The sequence below is a fragment of the Sciurus vulgaris genome (genome assembly GCF_902686455.1).
Source record: "Sciurus vulgaris genome assembly, chromosome: 9".
Classification (NCBI taxonomy): Eukaryota; Metazoa; Chordata; class Mammalia; order Rodentia; family Sciuridae; genus Sciurus; species Sciurus vulgaris.
In genome coordinates, this window is record NC_136469.1 from 59,910,457 (window position 1) to 59,933,304 (window position 22,848).

The 22,848-nt window shown below is 38.5% G+C and overlaps 1 protein-coding gene across 1 annotated transcript in view; it reads left to right on the plus strand.

Moving 5' to 3' along the window:
• The first annotated feature begins 6,975 nt into the window (after window positions 1–6,975).
• The window catches only part of LOC306669693 (uncharacterized protein C4orf54), a 58,589-nt gene continuing 42,716 nt past the window's right edge, over window positions 6,976–22,848 (plus strand). The window contains exon 1 of the mRNA XM_079153814.1: window positions 6,976–7,176. Coding sequence (XP_079009940.1) covers window positions 7,151–7,176 — 26 coding nt within the window. The 5' untranslated portion in view covers window positions 6,976–7,150. The remainder of the gene's footprint in view (window positions 7,177–22,848) is intronic.

Here is a 22,848-nt window from a genome sequence, read left to right on the forward strand (position 1 = left end):
AGAACTGATCAAAAAATCATGAGCTCAAAAAAAAACATATAATTAAAAATATAGCATTTACTTTGCTGGAGTTTTAAAGACTCTTTTTACCTTTTCTTTCCCTGGGTTTGAGACCGGTCTCCTACTGAGCCTTTAGGCTTCTTTTATTTATATTTCAATGTAAGCCTTGACTGAGATCTGGAAGGATCTAACAGGTTTTAACAGAAACTCTGTGTCTAAGGCATTTTAGCCATCTCATCCAGACAGGTTGGATGTTAAAATTATGAGACCTTATTTTTCATTACTTTTGAGACTGAAGCTACTTTGCTAAGTTACCCTTCAGGGCTGTCGGGAGGGGGAGTCCAGAGAAGGAACCTTTGGGGTCCACCCGAGAGTAGCCCAGGCCGAGAACCCCCCAGTTGTTCCAACCCTTCCTCCACCTCCGCCACAAACACACAACAGAACCAGATACAGACGGGCGCCAATCTCTGATCCACCAATTGAACCCCATCTGCGCCCTTACCGACGGAGACTACCAGGCGTCCCTGGCTCTCCTTCCACCCTTAGGGCGTCCCCCAGGGCTGCAACCTGTGGCCCCCCAGGCACGTCTGCCGGCCACTGTTCGGCCACTCTCACGAGTCACCGAACGGCTGCCTCCGAAACCGAAAGCGCGCTCACAGAACCAGACCAACTAACAAAACACAAGACAAAGACAGACAACTTCGGGGTACCCCTTCTTACCTCCAAGGTCGACTCCGCGGATGAGGGGGGGCCATCTTATCCCGGGCGAGCCCCCAAATGTAAGGCCCCCAAAAAGGAAACCCCAACTCTGTCCCATGGATGGACGGCAACCCCAATCAACCGCAGGAGGCGTCACTTGATGCAAACCGCAAGAGGTGTTTATTCCAGCGCGCTGGGACCCAACTCGAGGAGTCGAGTCCCTAGCAGAAAATCTTGTAGGTTTATAAAGGCAGAAACCACACATCGGGAGGGGTCACACATGAAAGGGAAAAAGGGGGACAAAGCTGCCAGGAAGTTTCAAAGGGGGTCTGGGTTTGCTGACAACATGTTTCACAATGTTTTACAACAGGCTGTAGATTCTGGTCAATAGTTTCTGGTAATCCTACTGTTCGAGCACTATCTGGCTATCAGGCTCAATTTACTCTTTTACTCTCTGTTTGGGAACAGAGAACAGCTTTAAGGGCTTTGTTCCCATTACTGGGAGGGAAACCTTAGGGAGTTGAGATAAAACAGACAGCTTAAAAAAATGTCCATTCTTTCAATACCAAAACCTCAAAGTTACGTATAAAATATGGCACGGTGTTTGCATATAATCTACATAATCCTGTATACTTTAAATCATCTCTAGATTATTTATAATACCTAATACAATGTAAATGTTATGAAAATAATTTTTACATTGTATTGTTTAGGAAACAATGACAAGAAAATATGTATGTATTCAGTACAGATGCATTTTTTTTTCCCAAATATTTTTGATCTGTGGTTGGGTGAACCTGTTGATGTGAGACCTGTAGATAAAGGTGCTGATTGTGGAGAAAGGAATTTCATGCTGTTTCTCTCCTCAAGGAATTTATGATCCAATGGTGAGAGGCAATTCTGATGAGGTGAGTGCCATTGTAGATGTGCAAGCACCATAGCTGTGAGCAAGTTATGGGACTCTATGGGATAACATTCTCAAACATGGTTAGAAGCATCTGAGGTGGGCGTTGGTGTAGAACAGGATTTTGCCATGTAGAAAAAGCTGGTTAAATTTTTTAAAAAATTTTTTATTTGTTATTTTTAGTTATACATGACAGTGGAACATATTTTGATATATCATACATACATGGAGTATAACTTCCCATTTTTGTTTGTACATGATGTCGAGTTATATTGGTTGTGTATTCATAAATGAACATAGGAAAATTATGCCCCATTCATTCTACTGTTTTTCCCATTCCCATCCCCCCTTCTGTCTCTTCATTTCCCCCTGTCCAATCCACTGAGCTTCTATTCTTCCCCACAACCCTCACTTATTGTGAGTTAGCATCCACATATCAGAGAGAACATTCTGCCTTTGGTTTTTTGGGATTGGATTATTTCACTTAGCACAAAAGCCTCCAATTCTATCCATTTACCAGCAAATGCCATAATTTCATTCTTCTTTATGGCTGAGTAATATTCCATTGTGTATATAAACCACATTTTCTTTATCCACTCATTTGTTGAAGGGCACCTAGGTTGGTTCCATAGCTTAGCTATTGTGAACTGAGCTGCTATAAACATTGATGTGGGTGCCTCACTATAGTATGCCGATTTAAAATCCTTTGGGTATATAACAAGGAGTGGGACCACTGGGTCCAATGGTGATTCCATTCCAAGTTTTCTGAGGAATCTCCATACTGCTTTCCTGAGTGGTTGCACCAATTTGCAGTAGATGCTTGAAAATTTCATCTTTCTGCATTTGATTCATATTAAAACAATTGCATTAACACCAAGCAATAATGAAATTAAGCCAAGCATGAAAGAAGTCAGCTTTGGGGAGCAAATGTTTGGGTTTGAATTTAAAAAACGTAACTCTGGAGGTTACTAAACTTGTTCAAGATTTAGTTACTAGGTATATCACTGCCACAGTACTAAGGAATGTGGAAAGCACTTGGTAAGGATGATTTTGCAGACTGATAAAAATTTCCCAAAATTGCCTTTCTCTTCTATCCCTTTTCTTCCTTTGATAGAAAACAAAGGGGAGTCACAGGCCACCTTTCCATTTGGCTCCCTGGAAAATAAAACACTCCTCACACTACAGATTCTCAGGTTAAAGACCTATCTAAATGATCAAAGTATTTTAAAGAATTTTAAAAATAATTTAGTCAATGATGTAGCTATTTTCTGCAGTAATGCAAAATGCCCAGATGGTTATAGAATTGAAATTTGGAATGTTGGGAAAGAGGTAAAAAGCACTGTAACAAAAATCCTCAGATTGAAGCTTTACCTCTAGGAGGAAAATGGTGCTTCTCTGACAATCTGAGAAGCAATTCGGGTCCACTTCTACCTCCAGTTTAATCTGCTTTTCCCCACTAATATCAAGGATGCAGAGAAAACCTAGCTCAGAAGTCACAGGAGACTAGATATCCAAAACTGCAGTCCATCAAAGCACATGATACTATGAAGATGACTGTCTAATTTGGAGCTTAAATGGGGGCACCTGCGAGGTCCCTTGGCACTCTGTACACAACAGTTAGATACTTTACTCCCTCCTAGAGACTCCATGTTGCTGTTTGTTTTTCAAACTTCCCTTAACTTGGATGTCTTGTGTTTTTGTTTTTCAAAGCTCGGTTGTGTGTTCCACATGAGAAGCATCCAAACTTGGCACGTCTTTGTCTCGCTAGGGTGTATTTACTATGTTTTACAGCATGCTTGCTGTGGTGTTACTTTGCTTCATGTGTGGTTGTGGTCGAGCACAGCAAGACTGCCTATTTTATTTTGAGTTTTCTCTGGAACTGTTTTTTGCCTTTTCAGGAGAAATTAACACATAAGCCAGCCAGGCAGATGACTGGTTCCCTAGTGAAAGGAGCTCAGAATCTCCTCTGGGAATGAGCAGAGCAACCTCTGTCTCTCTCAGAATCAATCAGACACTGGCACATAATGTGAATTGTAGTCAACTGTTATCAGACAGGTAAGATGGAAGGACTTTATAATGTAGTGTGAAGTTGCAGTTTTGACCTTCTACCTGGAATCATGGAAATGTCCTGCCATCCACTTAACTATGTGTTTTATCATAAATTAACCTATTGTAGACAGATTCAGAATAACCCTCTCCTAACCCTCACCAGCATTCCCTGAATGAAGGTCCCTCACTGTGTGGCCATTAATGAGCTAGACAGCACCCAAGGATCCTAACTGTACCAAGGGCCAGGTGAGGAATGGGAAAGCAGAAATACTTCTCCCCAGGACCCACCTCTAAGAACTCTATTTCTCATGGATTATGTGGACAGTTTACTGAAATGCCTATTTTCTTTTTCATTGAAATAAGGACTCAGGTGTTTATGAAAAAGAAAATTTTCCAAGGAGAAATTTTAAGATTTTATATGTAAAAAATGATGTAATTTCAGTCTTTTTAGAAACTTATTAATTCTGAGACATGTAAATATTTTCTGGCTATAGGGGAGAGCTCATAGAAACATTTTATGTGATATTTTCTTGTTTATGAATGAGAATCAGATATAGAATAAATCAAACAATAATTAACAAATTGGGAAATTATATTGCCACTCTATCTCAAATTAATGATTTGTTTAAATTGTGGTGTTATCATCTTTAGGAAGTACAGTCATTCCTGGTATTTTTAGGGGATTGATTCCAAATCTGCCCTTGGATACCAAAATCTGCAGATGGCATAATGTTTGCATGTAACCTATGCAATCCTCCTATATACATTAAATCATCTCTATATACTTGTAATATGAAATATATTGTTAATGCAATGTAAATAGTTGTTATGCTATATTTTTAGGGAATAATAACAATGAAAAAGTTTGTTATATGTTTGGTATAGACACAATATTTTTTGCAAATATTTTTGATCTGTCTTCAGTTGGTTGAATCCATTAATGTAGGACCCAGGGCTATAGAGAGCCTACCTGTGTTAGTTTGCTAAGGCTCCCATAACAAAGTGCCACAGATCCAGTGATTTAAACAACAAAAATTCATTTTCTCACAATTCTGGTGAATGAAAGTTTATGATCAAGGTGACAATAGAGTTAGTTTTTTCTGAAGCCTCTTTTGGGCTACATTATTGGTTACTATAGTTTCCCTGTCTTCATATTGTCTTCCTTCTGTCCTTACCTGTGTGCTGATCTCTTCTTATAAGAATACAAATAATACTGGATTAGAGTCCACCATAATGACCTCATTTAAATTAATTCCCTCTTTAAAGATTCTGTCTCCAGATAGAATCCCATTGTGAGGTTACAACTTCACTGTGTATATGTTTTTGGGTACCATCCAGACCCAAACAGGAGGTATTGGTAAACAAAATACATTTTCAATTATATCAACTTATAGAATTGTAGTATATGCTGGGCGATGTGATAATTGTTTTAAGTATATTAATTCATATACAGAGAGTTTGACTTAATGTTTTTAACTTTATGATGGGTAAAAGTGAATCATTTTCAGTGGAAACTGAGCTAGTGATGTCCGATGCAATAATCTCAATGCCAAGTAACAACAGTGAACCATAGCTCCCAGGAAGCCCCCCAGTTCTGAGGGGAAACAACCCCATTCTCATAGCTTAGCACAGAATACCATGTTTGGGAGGTTAGGTGTACTAAATGTGCTTTCAACTTACATATGATATTTTCAGCTTATAGTAGGTTTATTAGGATGTAACTTCATCATAAGTCAAGGAGCATATACAGTTCTTACGATGACCTAAAAAGCTAGATTATTAGAATCTCCATTTATTATTTATTTTTGTGGTACTGGGAATGGAACTCAGGGTGGCATGCATGCTAGGCAAGTGCTCTACGACCAAGCGACATCCCCAGCCCCAGAAATGGTATTAGAAGCATGTGTGAGTCAGTTTTTCATCCCTGTGACAATATACCTGAGAAAAACAAAGGAGGAAAGATTTACTTTGTCAAGTTTTGTTTTGTTTGGGGGATTGAACAACCAAGAGGTGCTTCACAACCATGCTGCATTCCCAGTTCTTTTTATTTTGAGACGGAGTCTTGCTAAGTTGTTGAACATCTCACTGAGCTGCTGGCTAGTTGCAATCCTCCTGCATCAGCCTCCTGAGTCACTGGGATTACAGGGATGTGCTATCTTGACCCAATGGAAAGATTTATTCTGTCTCAGGGCTTCAGATGTTTCAGTCCATGGTCAGCTGACTCCATTGTTTCGGGGCCTGAGGTGAGGCAGATCATTATGGCAAAAGTGCATGTGGAGCAAAGCTGCTCACCTTGAAGCAAACAGGAAGAGAGAGAGAGAGAGAGAGAGAGAGAGAGAGAGAGAGAGAGAGAGAGAGAGAGAGAGAGAGAGAAAGTAAACCCTTCCAATGTACACCCTCAGTAACCTACTTTCTCTAACCAGGCCCCTCCTCTTACATTTCTGCTACTTCCCAATAATGCCAACAGATAATGCATTCATCAGTTGATTAATCCACTGATGAGGTTAGAGTCCTCATGACCCAATCACTTCCCCAAAGCTCCACTTCTGAACATTGGTGCATTGGGGACCAAATCTTGAACACAGGAGCCTTTGGGGGACAGACCATGACAAAGCAGAAAATATAAGAAATGGTCTTAACACAGAATGTCTACTTCATTTTCCTAAGGTTCTTCAGGGATATTTAGTTAGTCTTGTATTGCCCACATTTCTTCATTCAGTTATCTCTCATATTTACTGAGCACCTAACATCTTTCAGGTACTGTAGGATCATCTATTTTCTGTAGAAAGTCTGATTTCCAAGGTAAAATTGTTGTGCTTAAATCCTCAAATCACTTCACTATAATAAACCAGTAAATGAATGCTCAGAGAAAGACACATTTCAATTTCAAGATCACCAGCCTCAAGAACTTTAAGATCTAATCTTCATTGTCCATGGAGATGAGAAATTCTGTTTTGCAGCGTAATCCAGATTACTAGAGAAATGAGTTCCACAGGCAAAGGAAAGTTACTTGCTAGGTTCTGTCTTAATCTCTCAGAATATCCCCCAGGAGCTATCCAGTTCTCTTAATTTTTGTCTCTATAGTCACTAAACAAATCACTCATCATTTTTTTCAAGTAGCCTTTCTAATGGAAAATAAAACTGGCAAACCAGTTGGCATAAGAATTGAGTCTTCTTGGCAGTGGTGCTTCTTACACTGAGCTAATAGCCAGCATTCCAATGTACAAATTCATATTTCTTGAGTGTGATTTGTTAGTCCCAAGATCTGCTCAAACTTAAAAGGAAGTAACTTCATCAGCCTAGAGTTCTTCTGCGGCCAGAAATGAGCCCGTCCAACTTGAAGTGGGCATCCTTTTCATGTCTGTCTTTGGTGCAGAGAGTAGGTGCTAAGTAGTGGATGTGAATGTCCGTCACCAACCTATATCTGGAAGTGGTTGGTATTGCAGGTGTATCTGAGGAAGATCTAGCTAGAGCAGCTCTAGAAACAAACCAGGATGGATGCCATACTCGGAAATCCAGCGCAGGTAAGGAGAGTGTGTGTTGGAGCTACTGAGAGGTATGTGCATGTGGGGAGTGGGCAAGAGGGTGAGGAATGATTGGAAATTTGGGAAAGGGAGTTTCATTCCCAAAAGTCCCAATCCAGGAATTGGTTCAGAAAAGTAGCCCGGGGAAGGGAAAAAAAAAAAAAAAAAAACTTTCTCAAATAATCAAGGGATGGGTGAGAGGCCCTGCAGGCCAGGGTCAATCAAAGGTTTGCTGTTTCCACTCTGTATCACTTTCTACTCTGCACAAGATTCTGTTTTATCTTGAAAATTCTATCATAAATTAAATCCATTCTTATACCTTCTGTAAGTCTGGCTACGAGGTTAAGAAACAGACAATTATTGAGGGCCACTGCTGTGTTCGTAAACTACAGTTTATGTTAATTCTCTTTCATCATTGCTCAGTATTGGCAGAAGTAACCACTCACTAATAACCTCAGAAAGTTCGAAAATGTCTCCATAGCTGCTGAATAACCATAACCAAATCTATTGCCATATCAATCAAGGGACAATCCCAGGATGAATGAAGTTAAAATTCTCTTTCTGATTCTCTCCTTCCTACATTTCATATTTTTGCTTTATTATACCACTGTTGCATGCCAGCATTCTGAACTAGAATGTACCCTGCCATCCACATGCCACATCTTGGTCTACACAGGGCACCTCTCATCCCACTTTCACTGCCACCAAGATGGGGAATGTGCTCTTAATTCACTTGAGCAGTGTTAGTCTTGGCCCTAGTATAAAATTGGATGTTATAGAATGTATACAGTTCTTCCCCTCACCTAACTAAACTTAACTGCATACACCTCAGGTAGAAATACTGCCTATCTTAGTTCCTTCTTAATCTTGGTCTGTCTGAGTTTGCTAAATTAAATTAAGTAGATTTGGATGAGCACTGTTAGAAATTTGGCAACAGTGTCTCTCAAAATTAATTCCAAATATCATTCCCAGGTTTAGATTCCAAAGTCATGCCTCAGGGTCCCCTGTTCTCAGTCACTGTGTCCTCCACTCTGCTCTGCTCACTGCCTCCTTAAGAAGACCTTCTCAATGTGCCCCCAGGTTTTTTTTTTCTTGAGCCATCATTTCGTGGCGGGTCCACCATTTGTGTGGGGCTCTATTGACCTTGGGGTTCTGGTTGTTCAGCTTTAAGCCTTCATCTATGTCTAACTTGTATGATTCCTTTGATACATGTTTACTAGGTTGTGAGATATGAAGGCTCATTTTACCCTCAAAAGAAGCTTAATTCCTCATCTACTCCTTCAAATTAGCATCACGACCAAATCTTATCATTATTTATCTGTCTTAGATGACGACTCCATCTATCCCCATTTTAAATCTCTATAGTTTACTTCCAACTATGAGAAACACAATCTTCATCTTGTCTTTTTGAAAGTATTCATTCTAATCAGTTTTTCTCACTAAATTTCTATTTCCTCTCTAAAAGAGACCCTTAAATATCATTTTCAGAACAGGGAGACTGTCAACACCAGCCAAACTCATGGAAGCAACTCCACTCTTTGTCCCAGGTTTTGCTGGATGACTCATCTCTGGGGAAACTATGAGGTGTCCTTTTCTAGAATTCTATACCTCCACTATTTAATATCAGAAAAACTATTTTACTGTAAACACAACAGATATGGTTTCCATTAAGGGAAGAGTCAGTAACTGACATATCTAAAGTATCAATTACTCCCTAAGATTAATATTGGGAAGAGCCCACAGTCTCGATTTTGAAAGTGACATTGTTGTTCACAAAACACCACTGTGCCTCAGTAAGATATTTTTTAAATATACCATGTTAGCTGTAGCTTAGATAATTTGTACAATTTAAATCATCATACTGTAATTCAGGAAAAGTAGAAAGTTATTTTAGAATAGAATGAATCTGTAGATTAGGTCTCTAGCACATGATGATGATATCATTTGGAAATTAACTCATTAAGTGAAATAGGACTTTTATTCTCCCATAAGCATACTCTGTATTTGTAAGTTTATTTTCTTTTTTATAGAAAATATTTCTATAGTTTCATATGATTTTGTATTTATTTTAATGAAAGAAAATTCTGTATTGACATATTATTTTATTAAGAAAGATTAGGGCGTGCATATTCTGATGGGTCAACATATCCAGCTGGCTAATCAGAAATGATTTTATGTCCATCAGAGTCGGCTGTAACAAGTATTCATGTCAAAGGGCAGCCATGAGCATTATTGCAAGCACACTATTTATCAGAGAAAATGCATAGTATGCAAATGCCTTCTGATGATAAATTACATGAATACTTTTTCTATTTCTCCTTCAAAATCTTATAGTTGCTGGTAATACAAACAGAATAATCCTTATTTCTACTGGAAAAATGATTTCCTATCTTGGTTTAAGATTTGACTTTTCTTCTCAGAGAATAGAATAGTACAAACAAAATCAGTTTTAGCTGAAGATAAAGATACATGATCTGTTGAAGCTCAGACACTATGGAGAGTCTAACTCCACTGTTTCTCCTCCTTTATGTGTGGTCTGAGGTAGAGGTTGCAGTTTTTTTTTTTTTCATATAGTTATTCTAGTTTTTCCAGTTGTCTCAATCTAAATTTTTCTCAAACTAATTTAAAATTTGTTCTTTATAACAAAAAATAAAAAACCTTTTTTTTTTTAATTTAAGTTCTTGATTGTAGAAAATCAACTGATTCTGTATGCATTGTTCTAGTTCCCAACTCTCTAATCCAGCTCATCCATTTGTGGAATATCTACAATAATGATGATGTCACATTATCTTAATTAGTTACCTTTCTGTAAGTTAAGTCTTAAACTATAGAATGTAAGTCCTTCAACTTGTTGTGTGATCATATTGTAAATTTCTGCAAAAATGCCTTAGTCTTTTGATAAAAATTGTGTTTAATCTACAGATTGATTTGGAAAACTGCCATCTTAACATTATATCTGCTGATCCATGAACATTCTATATTTCTTCTTTGTTTGGAACTCTTTTTTAGTTCTTTCAGCAATATTTACAGTTTTCAATGTAGAGGTCTTGAGTGTCTTCATATATTCTGAAACATTTAGTATATGTGTAGTCTCGGTTTAAAAATATTTTTAGTTGCTTTCTGAAAGTACACAAAAATAAAATTAACTCTCTGTTATATTGACCTTATGCCAGTGACCATTATAAATTTGCGTGCTAGTTAGAATAGCTTTAAAATGTAGATTCTGTAAGAATTTCCAAATTAATAGTCATGACATCTGAAGATAAACATGGTTTTACATTTTTCTTTTCAATTTTGTATTATTTTAATTTATTTCCTTGGCACAAGGGTGGGTTTCTCAGTCTTGGCACTAGTGTCATTTTGAACCTGTCCCAAAGTTTGCATAATATTTATTATTATTATTATTATTATTATTATTTTAGTTTTACAGACTGCATTTTGATTCATCATACACAAATGGAATACAATTTTTCGTTTCTAGGGTTGTGCAGAATGTAGATTCATACCATTCGTGTAATCATATATGTACATAGGGTAATGATGCCTGTCTCATTCCACCATCTTTCATACCCCCTTCCTTCCTTCTTATTTTCCTCTAAAGTTCCTCCATTCTTCTCTTACCCCCTACCCCCCACACCCATTATGTATCATCATCCACTCATCAGGGAAAACATTCAGCCTCTGGTTTTTTGGGATTGGCTTATTTCACTTAGCATGATATTCTCCAATTTCATCCATTTATCTTGCAGAACGTTTAACAGTATCCCTAGCTTCTAACCAGCATATGAAAGTAGAATCTACTTCCTCCCAGAATCTTGAAAATCAAAGGTGTGTTCAGGTTGTGCAGTGTGTCTTCCAGGGCAACGCTGTTCTGTGGAGAACAAAAGCCTTGTGAAAATGGACATCCTTTGCCACTAAGTATAATGTAGGGTTTGTTTGCTTTTATTGGACTCGGAAAGTTTAATTCTACCCCTGGTTTGGTGAGGGGGGTGTGTGTGTGTGTGTGTGTGTGTGTGTGTGTGTGTGTGTATTGGATATTTTACAGTGTTTTTATTATGTGTGTAGTAGATCATATGATTTTTCTCCTATATTCTGTTAATAAGGTAAATGGCATTAATTTATTTTTTAATTTTGGCCAACCCTGTATTTTACTTGGTCAGGGTGTATTATGCTTTTTATATTTTGCTCAATTTATGTTGAAACTGTTTTATTTATTTTTACACACACACACACACACACATATATATATATATTTTTTTCTTTTGTGGTGCTGAGGATTTAACCCAGGGACTTGTGCATGTGAGACAAGCATTCTACCAACTAAATTATATCCCCAGTCCACACTAATATTCTTGAGAAGTGTTGGCTATAATTTTCTTCATTTGCAATATTTCTGTGAAGTTTCAATATTAAAGTATGGTAGGAAACAGTCCAACTTTCAATATAAATCTCTATTTTCTGAAAGAATTTGTGTAAAATTGGTATTATTATTTTCTTAAATGTGTAAGAGAATTGAAACATGATTTTTTGTGTATAGGAAGATTTCTTATTATGAGTTCAATTTCTTAAATACATACAAGGTTATTAAGATTTTCTATGTCTACTTTTGTTAATTTTGGTAACTTTTCCTGTGAATTTGTTTATGTCATATAAATGATTCAATTCTTAGACTAGTTCTTGGTTAGATTTGTCTCAATCTAATTTTGGCACATCTTTCATATAAATATATATTTATATATAGTTTCAAAATTTTAAATTTACTGTTAAAATTAACTATACCCAACTAGAATAAGACCCTGGTTCTCTATTCCTTATAAGGTGGTGAGTAAATAAGTGGTTTAAAGAAGGAAAACAAGTAAGTTTAGAAAACTCAGGATTGTATCTGTGGGAATAAGATACATGTCACGCAAGCTCCTAAGTGTGGTTCAAGCCTAAAATCAGTTTCATATGAAGGATTAAGACAGTGTTATGTACTTTCAGAGCACATCAGACAGTAGAAACTAGTGAAGTCTTCAGGAGAGAGAGACATCAGTCAGCTGGACATAAAGAACAGAGGAAAAATAGCATGAGCTTAGGAGACTGAAGAGGAAACATGGAGGAACATGGACATGAACAGGATTTAAGACACAGCAGCATGGCCAGTACGATGGAACCATCGGAGTTTAGGAACAGGAATTGTGGTTACATAAGGGAAGGAGTCTTGGGGAAAGTTTCTAAAGGTCCAGAAATGCCAGAATTAGAAAGTTAAGATTTTCTTCTCTAGGCAAACAGTTTTTAGTCTTTTCAACTGTTCTTCCTTTTTCAACTCCTTACTTTCTTTCCCTTAGTTTTTTCCAAATAATCAGAGCAGAGCCCTTTCTTCAAATTGAATAGTACATGGGTGAGTAGTATTGAAATTGGATGAATTAGAGAGAGATGCTTCATCAAAATGTGCACTGTGGAGAGGAAACCTGAAATCCAGCCACCACGTGATGGCCCCTTATATAGGTTCCTGAGAGGCACCTCTCAGGTTCCTTCCTTAAATCTAGATTTAAGATTGCAATGTTAGGTAAGGGGGAGTCAATCAATTTTTTTTTCTTTCTCTTTTTTAGAGGCGGAATGTCACTGTGTTGCCCAGGTTGGCCAGGAATCCTGGATTTAAGTGACCCTCCTGTCTCAGCCTCCTGTGTGGCTACGACTATAGGCATGTGCCACTGTTCCAGGGCAGTCAATGGATTTTTTAGCTGGGAAGGCAAGCCTTCCCCTAGCTATAAGTTTTGAGAAAGTTATTTAGCATCTCCAGGGCTCATTTTCTCCTAGGTAACATAGAGGTAATAATACCTTCCAGAGAGGTTATAATAGTTAGAAACAAAGTACTGGGCATAGCATCTGGTCTACAGGTGTTCAAATAAATGTAATTGCAAAGTTAGTGATTGTGACCATGATAATGAAAATAGAAGGTGTTACTAGGTACCAAGTTCCAAATTCCTGAATTCATTATGAGACCTATATTTGGATTCTTTGTGGGTTGGATTCTTTGTGGACTCCAAAGTCAGGTTCAGAAGGCCCCTCAGATTCTGAGGCCACTGTGAGGAGTTCACACCTCCCTGACTCTGGCTGGCCCCACGTTCCTAGGCAAAGGTACTCAGAACAGCCCCCGTGCGGTGGCTCTGGTTCCCCTGCATGCCTCCACTCAGAAGAGCCACTCTGATGTGAAGTGTGGACACCTCTGGTCAGAACAAGGCACCCCCTTCTCCCCACATAACTGCAGGACAACCCTAAGTGCTTCCTCCTTCAGAGGGATCCCTGCAGTGGCATTCTCCTGTTTCAGCTCTGGAGCTCGAAGGAGAGCAAGTGATTATGTTGTTTTCCATGGAGACACCCCAGGTGTCGCTTTATGAATAAAATACATCTAAATTGTGTCATTGCTATGGCAAGTTTTCTGTGTATATTCACCCTTTTTGAAAAGACGGATTTATTCACCATTCACTTGTTTATTCACTGATGCAGTATATATGTACACTGTTCAGTGTGTTACAAGCACTGTATTAGGTAGGCACTGGAAATAACTGATGGACCAGCCTGCCACTAAATATTATGTAAGTGGTAGTGATATGTATATATGTATATATTTGTATATATATATGTGTACACACACACATACACTCAAAGGGCATTTAATGTAGGAAGTCAGAGTCAACTGCTAAATGTGTTTGTATCTTTCCAGGCTGACTTATGTGACTCTGCCAACACCATCTGCTCTACAGCAGAAAGACTAGTTAATAGGCAAAGGTGGCTGCCAGTTTAGGTTTCAGCGTACTCTCCTAGTTCCCGCCAGGATGACCTGGCGTGACCACCCTTTCTAGGTAAAGAGGATTCTCTCTCCTTTTGACAATAAATCCTCAACCTGAGGAAAGAGCGGTCACATCAATCCAGCTGACTTTAAATCACAGGAGGGTGGAATTTTTATGACTTAGTACTACCAAGCAAACACCAGTGTGCTGATTGCTCAGAAGGGGTGAATTCAGGTTAGTTTGGTTTGAGATCTGATTGTTTGTAACCTGTGTTTCAATACCACTGATGTGAGGAGGAATGATCCCTTCTGAAATACTGACAAATGTTAATTTTCCCTGATATTTTGAGATGCAATAAAACACGATGGCTAATCCCTAGGACGGGTGTGCTGGCAAGGGTGAAAGTAGGAGTCAGCTGAGAAGAAAGGAGAATCAAATGTACTGAGCACAAGCTTTCCATTCCTACAAAATGAGAACTTGAAATAAAAATTAATTTTTGTTTAGGAAATAATTTTCAAGTCTCCTTACACACTTGATATTGTAGAGTGAGAGTTGTGATTGCCAATCTTGTTTGGGGATTTAGTTTGAAATGAAAGTAGCTGAAGCAGGCAATTTTGGCAAATTGCTTAATAAAGCAGCAAATAGAAGATTATTGTTAAGAAATCTGGAAAGTAAAAAATGCTGAAAAGACTCATTTATCATATTTGTACTCATTTTTAATATTTATAATAAGGTATGTCTTTTTATACCTTCATTGAAAATAATAATTGAAATTATTGGTACATAAAATTTAGTCTACTGTGCTTTGACAATTAACACTGGATGAATAATACTTTATTAGATTAATATTTTAATGTCATTAAATATATTTTAAAGCATTTTAAAATTATTTGTGCTTTATTGTAAAATTAACCCATGTTAATTGCAGAAAACTTGGAAAATAAAGTTAAAAAAGAAAATTAAAAAAGATAATCCTGACAAACTAGAGATAATTACTCTTAAAATATCCCCAAATCATAGCAAATGTTTTATCTATAAAAGCTTCCTTCTCTTTATCTTTAAAATGGAAAATAATAATAGTATCTACTTTATAGAGCTTTATATTTCATATAAACTATTTCTAACAATGTCTTATGTATCATAAGGACATATTTATAATTTTATACTAATTTTAAACAAAACAACATCAACTTATACAAATCACTCTGTAACCTGCTTTTGTTCATTAAACAGTATTATCAAAGATCATTTTCAATGTTAACAAACATAAATCCATAATATAATTTGAGTAACTGTCTAAGTATTCCTCTCCATGATTATACCATATTTGTAAGACAGACTATAGACATGATTTTTAAAATTACATCATATGCATATAATTTATTTAACACTTTATATTGTGAACTTCATGTTTGTTATGACTCAGTTGCCTAAGGAAAATGAGACCATGTTAACAGTAAAAAATTATATTTCTCTGACTGTCTCCAGTTTCTCTTGCTGAACCTTAGACTCTCATTCAAGATTCTTTCTCTCATTTCTTGGAGTTCCTGAAATTCATCTGTTTATTAAATTAACAAATATCTAGCACATACCATGCATCAGGCAGTGGACCGGGGATGCAATAATGAGAAAAAATAGACTTCAGCTGTGTTCTCTTGGCATTTCCAATCTTAAGGGGAAAACCAGACCTTAATCAAATAATCACCAGATAAACACAGACTGTGTTAAGTGTCAGAAAGAAGAAGTTGAGTGCTAGTAGAAAGCTGACCAGGATTTGACCTTTGCTGGGCCTCTGGGACCTCTCTGAGGATGTCTCCTAGATCTGGGGAAGCTTTCAGGAGAAAGAGGGTTGTCCCTTGTGGGAGGGACAGAAAGAACAAAAGCTTCTTGTAGGAGGGAACATTGTGCCTGAGAAGCCAGAGTGTGCACACCTGTGCAGAACAAGTGCAAAGTCAAGCTGGCAGCATACTGTGCGTGTTTTAAAATGTAACTTTATTGTTATTCAGGTGTGGTGAGGTCAGCCAATCAAGAAATAATTGTCAGGACTGGGATTGTAGCACAGTAGCAGAGTGCTTGCCTAGCTTATGTGAGGTCCTGGGTTTGATCCTCAGCACCATGTATAAATAAAATAAATGTTGTCCATCTAAACTACAAAAACAATTTTAAAAAAGAAATAATTGTTCTTGAGAAGGTACTTTGTTATGCTCACCTCCCAAGAGGAGGTGGCATACCGCAGCCATGGGGACCACATGGAGAAGCACCAGTCAGGAGGCAGAGGGATTGAGGGGGGAAATGCAGGCAGACTTTGCTATGATTTCCATGGGACAAAAAGGGGAGAGGCAGAGTAAACTAATTTAGGATTGATTAGTTTGAATAACTTCTCTGGGGCACAAGAGCTGCCCCTGGTTTCCTCGTACCTGGCCCTGGGGTGATTAGGCAGGGGTCCTGAGTGTTAGAGTTCAGTTGAGGAGGTAGTTGGAGTATGGATCCAAAGAGCTGTTTTCATTTAAAAGGCACACTCCCAGGCTGATTGTTTGCTTTTCTAGGAATCAGCTAGCTCTAAGAGGAGCAGTCGGGTGAGCAAGGCCCCAAGATGTCCAAGCACAAAAAACACAGAATAAAAGGACATAATTTAAACAGTGTGCCTGAAGATCATGAAGCAGACCAGAGTGGCAAGGGAAAAAGATGATAAGGAAGAAAATATTTCTCAATGTCATTGAGAAACCATAGGAAGAAAGAATGGCATTTCTGAAGTCTCTGAGATACTTCAGTACAAATAGACCTTTCCAATTTTTGTAGACCCTTTTCCCCTTGGACACAAACATGCAGCTGGGTTGGAGATCAAATCTGGGTGGCAGAAAGATCTACATGCAGAAGAATCCCCTCAACTGAAACACTGATATTGGGCTGGACCTGAACGTAAGTCCCTTCCTGGTAAATTTTTTTTCTTACATTCCTTGGTAAAATAAACTCCAGAGCAGTGGTTTTCAACTGGAAGCAACTTTGCCACCCAAGGGCCATTTGGCAATGTCTGGAGAAATTTTGGATTGTCACAACTTAGTGGAGGGTGCTACTGTCATCTAGTAGGTGGAGACCAGGGATGCTGCTAATTATTCTACAATGCTTAGACTGTCCTGTACAGGGAAACATGAAATCCAGAATGTCATTAGTGCTGAGGTTGGGAAATACTTCTCTAAATACCCATATCCTGGAAATGAAAGGGGCCAAGATTTAAGCCATGACCTTCACAAAAGAATTTTTCAATAATGATGCTATGTGAACATTATTTGTATCCTTTTTTCAGTCTCAAGAAATGTCTTATTTTTCTTCTCCCTACTTTTTCTCTGCATTTCTATTTCTGAGGAAGGAGGACTGGGGAACTTATGTGGAAAGAGTTACTTAGTCTCTTATCTCCCAGTACAATTCCAAAGCCCTTTCTAGCACAGTCTTTTGGGTGTCATATTTATTTCTTAAGTGTTGGGGGCTGTGCCATGTTGATCACATCGGCAGCAAGGAGGTTAATTGACATACGCACACTCAGGTGATTTTATCGTCCACACACACAATGTATGCACATGTGTTCTCGAGCACTAATTGCCTGCTCAGAGCGTCTTGCCTAATCTTTGTGTAAGAGGCGTGGCCCTGCTCTCCACCTCCTGGAGGTGATATAAGCGTAGGCGGAGCGAGACAGAGACACGGACAGCAGCCATTAGCAGAAAAGCAGTAGAAGAAGACACATGCGCGGCAGCAGCTAGAAGAAAGAAGAACATAGCAACTAGTAGGGACACACAGCAGCTAGCAAAAGAAATGGCAAGAAGAAAGAAAAGCGGCAGAAGGCAGATCGCAGAACGGAGAACTGAGATGCATCACTAGGGCACCTTAGGTAGACACACCCTTAGTTCACAGGATGCAGGACGCACCAGGAAGCAGCAGAACTTAAGTGAGGCGTAGCAAGTCTCTCTTCCTCTAAGCAAAGCCTGTCCTTCTCTCAAAGTCTCTCAAGCAAAGTCTCTCTCTCTCTCCTCTCAAAGCAAGTAAGCCTCATTTCCTCTGTCCTCTATGAACAAACAAGAAAGCAGCGCACTAAAGAGAAAGATAGAAGTACCTCAGTTTCCAGTCCACCACCCATAAGACCCGTGCAAGTTGTTGCTGCAAGTGGTGACAAATATCCACAGATTTTGGAACCGCAAAGAGCCAGCGACTTTAAGTCTCATAATTATTACTTTATGAGATCAACTAGTCTTTAATAACTGACTACCATGTGCTCGACATGTGTCTAACCTCTGGAAATCCAGCACAGTGTATGGTACATGTGTGCTCTGTCCCATAGTGTGTACATTAGCCTGTTTACTTCTCTCCTTAGCCCTGTAGTGGAGAGATTAATACCAAACTTACACAGGAGCAAGCAGAGGGTTGGAAGGTTAAGTCATGCCCAGGACATATGGCTAGTATGCAAGTGGACCTGGATTCTAACCCAGGCACATGGTCTAATTCCAGTGCCAGTATCCTTCTTGTGGGACTTCTTAACTCCCTATGGATGGAAGTTAGGAAGCATGACTCTCTGGTCCCCTTAAAAATCTGTGCTTCTATTGACTCTTAATTTGAGAAACTCCATTAAACTTACTCTCAGCATCCTCCCAAATCAGTAGGAAAGTCCAGGTTGAAGGCAAGAAAATGAATCAGGGGGATAATGAGCCCTCATAATGGCTTGACACCTGATACTCCAGAAAAGCCTGGCTTTTGAAAACACTGACTCTATTCATTTGACATCTTTGCTGAGGTGCTATAAACAGCAGAGATCAGTTACAAATATGACATTGTTGGGGGACATTTCTTGATATTGCTCAAGTTCTGTTAAATGTATCCTCATTGAACCTGAGATTATCTGTGAACTTCAAAAAAAATGGAAAGGCTCATCACGAGTAGGCCGATTCCTGTTCTCAAGAGACTTTCCTAACCCTCAGATGCCAGCCCCCTCCTTAACTCCCAGAGGAGCTATTGTACTTTCCACACTGCCAACAGTTTTTTAAAAATGTTTTAGCCTTTTATATTCTTTTAATTATTTTGTTCTGTCATGCTCTTATTCCTTTAGAAAATAAAACATGAGTTATCTAGCTAAATAATCTTTAGTAAATACATAGAAGCCTACCCATGGACTCTGCCCAACAGACCTCACAGAATTTCTAAACAGGATAGTTGCTGATGAGCTTTGCCTGCTGAAACCAGTTTGCAAAGCCTGGAAAAAGTGCCTATTTCTTCAAATGTATACACACCACTACAAAGGCCCAAGGATCATGAATAATCAGGGAAATGTGATGCCATGGGAACAATAAAAACAACAAAAATCACCAGTAACTGATCCTAAAGAAATGGAAATCTACAAACTCTCCGTCCAAGAACTCAAAATAATTATCTTAAAGAAACTCATTATTTATAAGAAAACACAAATGTACAATAAAATAAAACCAGGAAAAATCATGTATTATTTTCCTTGTTTTCTAGTTTGGCAAAGAGATAGAAACTGTTAAAAGGAACCAAACCAAACAGAAATTCTGGAGCTGAAGAACACAAGGACTAAACTAAAAAATTCCCATAGAGAATTTCAACAGCAAATTCAATCAAGCAGGGAAAAAAAAAAAAAAAAAAACTCAGTGAGCTCAAAGACAGGTCATCTGAAATTACCCAGTCTGGGACACAAATAGGAAGGAAAAAAAAAGAATAAAAAAGTGATAAAATGTTATGGGACATCATCATGCATTGTAGTAATTCCAGAAGGAATAGAGAACAAAAAGGAGCTGAAGGCTCTTTGAAGAAATAATGAGAGAAAACGTCCCAAAATTGGAGAGGGAAATTAACATCCAGGTCTAGGATGCCCGAAGAACTCCAGACAGATAACAAGATCTTTACCAAGACACAGTATAACCAAATTCCAAAAGATAAATACCAAAGGAGAATTTTTAAAGCAGGAAGAGAAAAATGACTAGTCATGTTCAAGGGAACATCATAAAACCATCAGCGAATTCCTCAGCATGAATCCTACAGGTTAGGAGAGAATGAGCTGTTTATTGAGAGAAACAAACAAACAAACAAACAAACAAAAAATCCCCTGCCAACCAAGAATACTAAATTTGGAACTTGGGTTGTGGCTGAGTAGTAGAGTGCTCACCTACTGTGCATGAGGCCCTGGTTCAATCTCAGCACCACATAAAAATAAAACAGAGACTGGCCTTATAAGAAATGTTAAAGTACCCAGAAGGTAAAGGTGGCTGCTGCTATTCCAGAATCTTGGTGAGTGCTGCATACACACTCTATATCAAAGCTATCTATAAACTGGGGCCTATCTGGCATGGCAAGAGTGCTTAGAACCCAGACAACCAATTTAGTTGCTAGTACAATGTGAACCCCATTGACCATGAGGAGATACAACACATGGGCACTGTGAGATGCTGATATGAATTTCATATCTACTCCTCCATGCAGAAAAGAGTGATCAAGATCCTCTAGACAGTGCTGGATGCCACTGACCAGATGTGACAGCCAGTAAGCAGCACTATGGGGGTCTGCCTGTCCTTGATAAAACAGAAATTTCTGCTGAATATGATGGGACCCAGGTAAAGATCTGAAGATGCTCCTGTGATGTCCCACCACCTTCAGGGTAACTCAACCATCTTTCTAACAGCAACATCGATTAAGATTAGAGATATGCAGACCTCACTGATGGCCAGCTACTTTTCTATGAGAGTCTCAAGACACTATTTCCAGAGCTCTGCCCTCATAGAATGAAAAAAATAATTCTCCAGATCCAGGAGGGGAAATATGTATTGATTTCAGCCCTTGGCAACAGACTTCTGGGCACTGCCAGGCATCTAGATGGGTTCTATGAAGAAGCTATCATGGGGCTGAATCGGCCAAGCTAGTATTCTCACATCTGTGAATTAGACAAGAACTTGAAGTCCATCAGGTCCATGCAGTTACTGGGAGATGACAACACCCATGTCATCTGTGGCTGCTCGGAGTAAGGTCAAACAAGAAGTGAAGGTGAGTGGGCAGGAAGGAAGGAATGCCTTCCTCATCTATCCATTTCTCTGTACCTCTCCCCTGCACAGGCCACACTGACTACATCTGTAGGCATGTTAAGTTGTATCTGCAGATGGGGACTGATGGTTCATTTTCATTTTAACCATTTAATCTCCTACTCCCATTCTTTTTATAGAATCTAGTTAGAATAGCACCTCTGAGACTGGGGAGTTGGGGAAATGTTGATCCAAGTGTACAGAGTTTGAGGTGTACAGTATGAATAAATTCTATAGATCTAGATACAACACAGCAACTATAGTTAATAATACCATATTGTATACACAGGATTTGCTAAGACAGTGGATGTTAAATAATCTCACCACCAAAGTGGGGGGAGGAACTACGTGAGGTGATATTAATAGGATAATATCACAGTATATACATATATCAAAATATGTATTTTTATATTCACAATTGAATATAAAAATGTTCACCATCATTAGTGATTGGGGAAATGCACATCAAAACTACACTAAGATTTCATCTTACACCGTCAGGATGGCAGTCATCAAGAATATAAACAATAATAAAAGCTGGAAAGGATGTGGAGAAAAAGGAACTCTTTTACACTGTTGCTGGAATTGTAAATTTGTACAACCTTTATGGAAATCCGTATGGAGGTTCTTCAAAAGACTAGGCATAGAGAACCACCATATAACCAGCTATATCACTCCTGGGCATTTATCCTAAAGAATTAAAGTCATCATACAATAGTGATACATGCATGCCCATGTTTATAGCAGCACAATTCACAATAGCCAGACTATGGAACCAGTCTAGGTGTCCATCAATGGATGAATGAATAAAGAAAATGTGGTATATATACAAATGGAGTTTTATTCAGTCATAAAGAAAAGTGAAATTATGTTATTTACAGGAAAATGGATGGAACTTGAGACCATTATGTTAAGTGAAATAAGCCAAACTCAGAAGGTCAAGAGTTATAAACAAAAGAGGAAAAAGGAAAAGAAATGGGGAGATCAGTAGAGGAAAGGGACCAGGGAGTGGGAAGATCGGAGGGAGGGGGAAGTGTTGGGAATGAAATTGGCCAAATTGTATTGTTATGTTTGTGCATGTATGACTATATAACAACAAATCCTATTATTCTGTACAACTATAATGCAGCAAGAAAAGGTAGAAAGAAAAAAATCACAATTGACATCTTAAATATGTACTATTTTTTTTTTTTTTTAGTTACACCCTCAATGAAGCTGGAGGAAAAATCAGACTCCAAAAATGAGATTCACAAAACAAGTTGCTGAACAGTACATAAACAATAATTTCAAATGTGTTATAAAAATACTTTTTATATTCATAAAGTACGCCTGGAATGAAATGCTGGTTAGCATAAGGAAGAAGGGTGAGAGTTCGGAGCGCTGCATGATGTAGGAGACAAACGTTCGCTTTACAGTGGTTTGAAGACCTCGTCTGCTTTCTCGGGTAGAATCCTCCAGGTGACAAGATGCCATTTAGGAGGCTCATGCTTGTATGCAATCTAAGACACTATGATCTTTTATTTGTTAAAGGTTGTACTGGTCACAGACACTCATAATAAAATAAATTATTAGCCCTTCATGAAACTCTCTTACACACCAGCTAGCTACAGTTTTCAGAATCTACCTCCTATGGAAGAATGAAGCACCGCTTCCAGGGAACTCATGTATTTCTCTTGTTAGGTTGATGCTCAACTAGTTGGTACATTTGTGTTGACCCCTGGCCAGGCCGATTTTCCTGTGAACTGTTACAATGCTCTCTGGGCAAAGATGGCTTGTATGGTTGGCATCTTGTTACCACCCAACAAAGATGAGATAAGTTGTTTGGT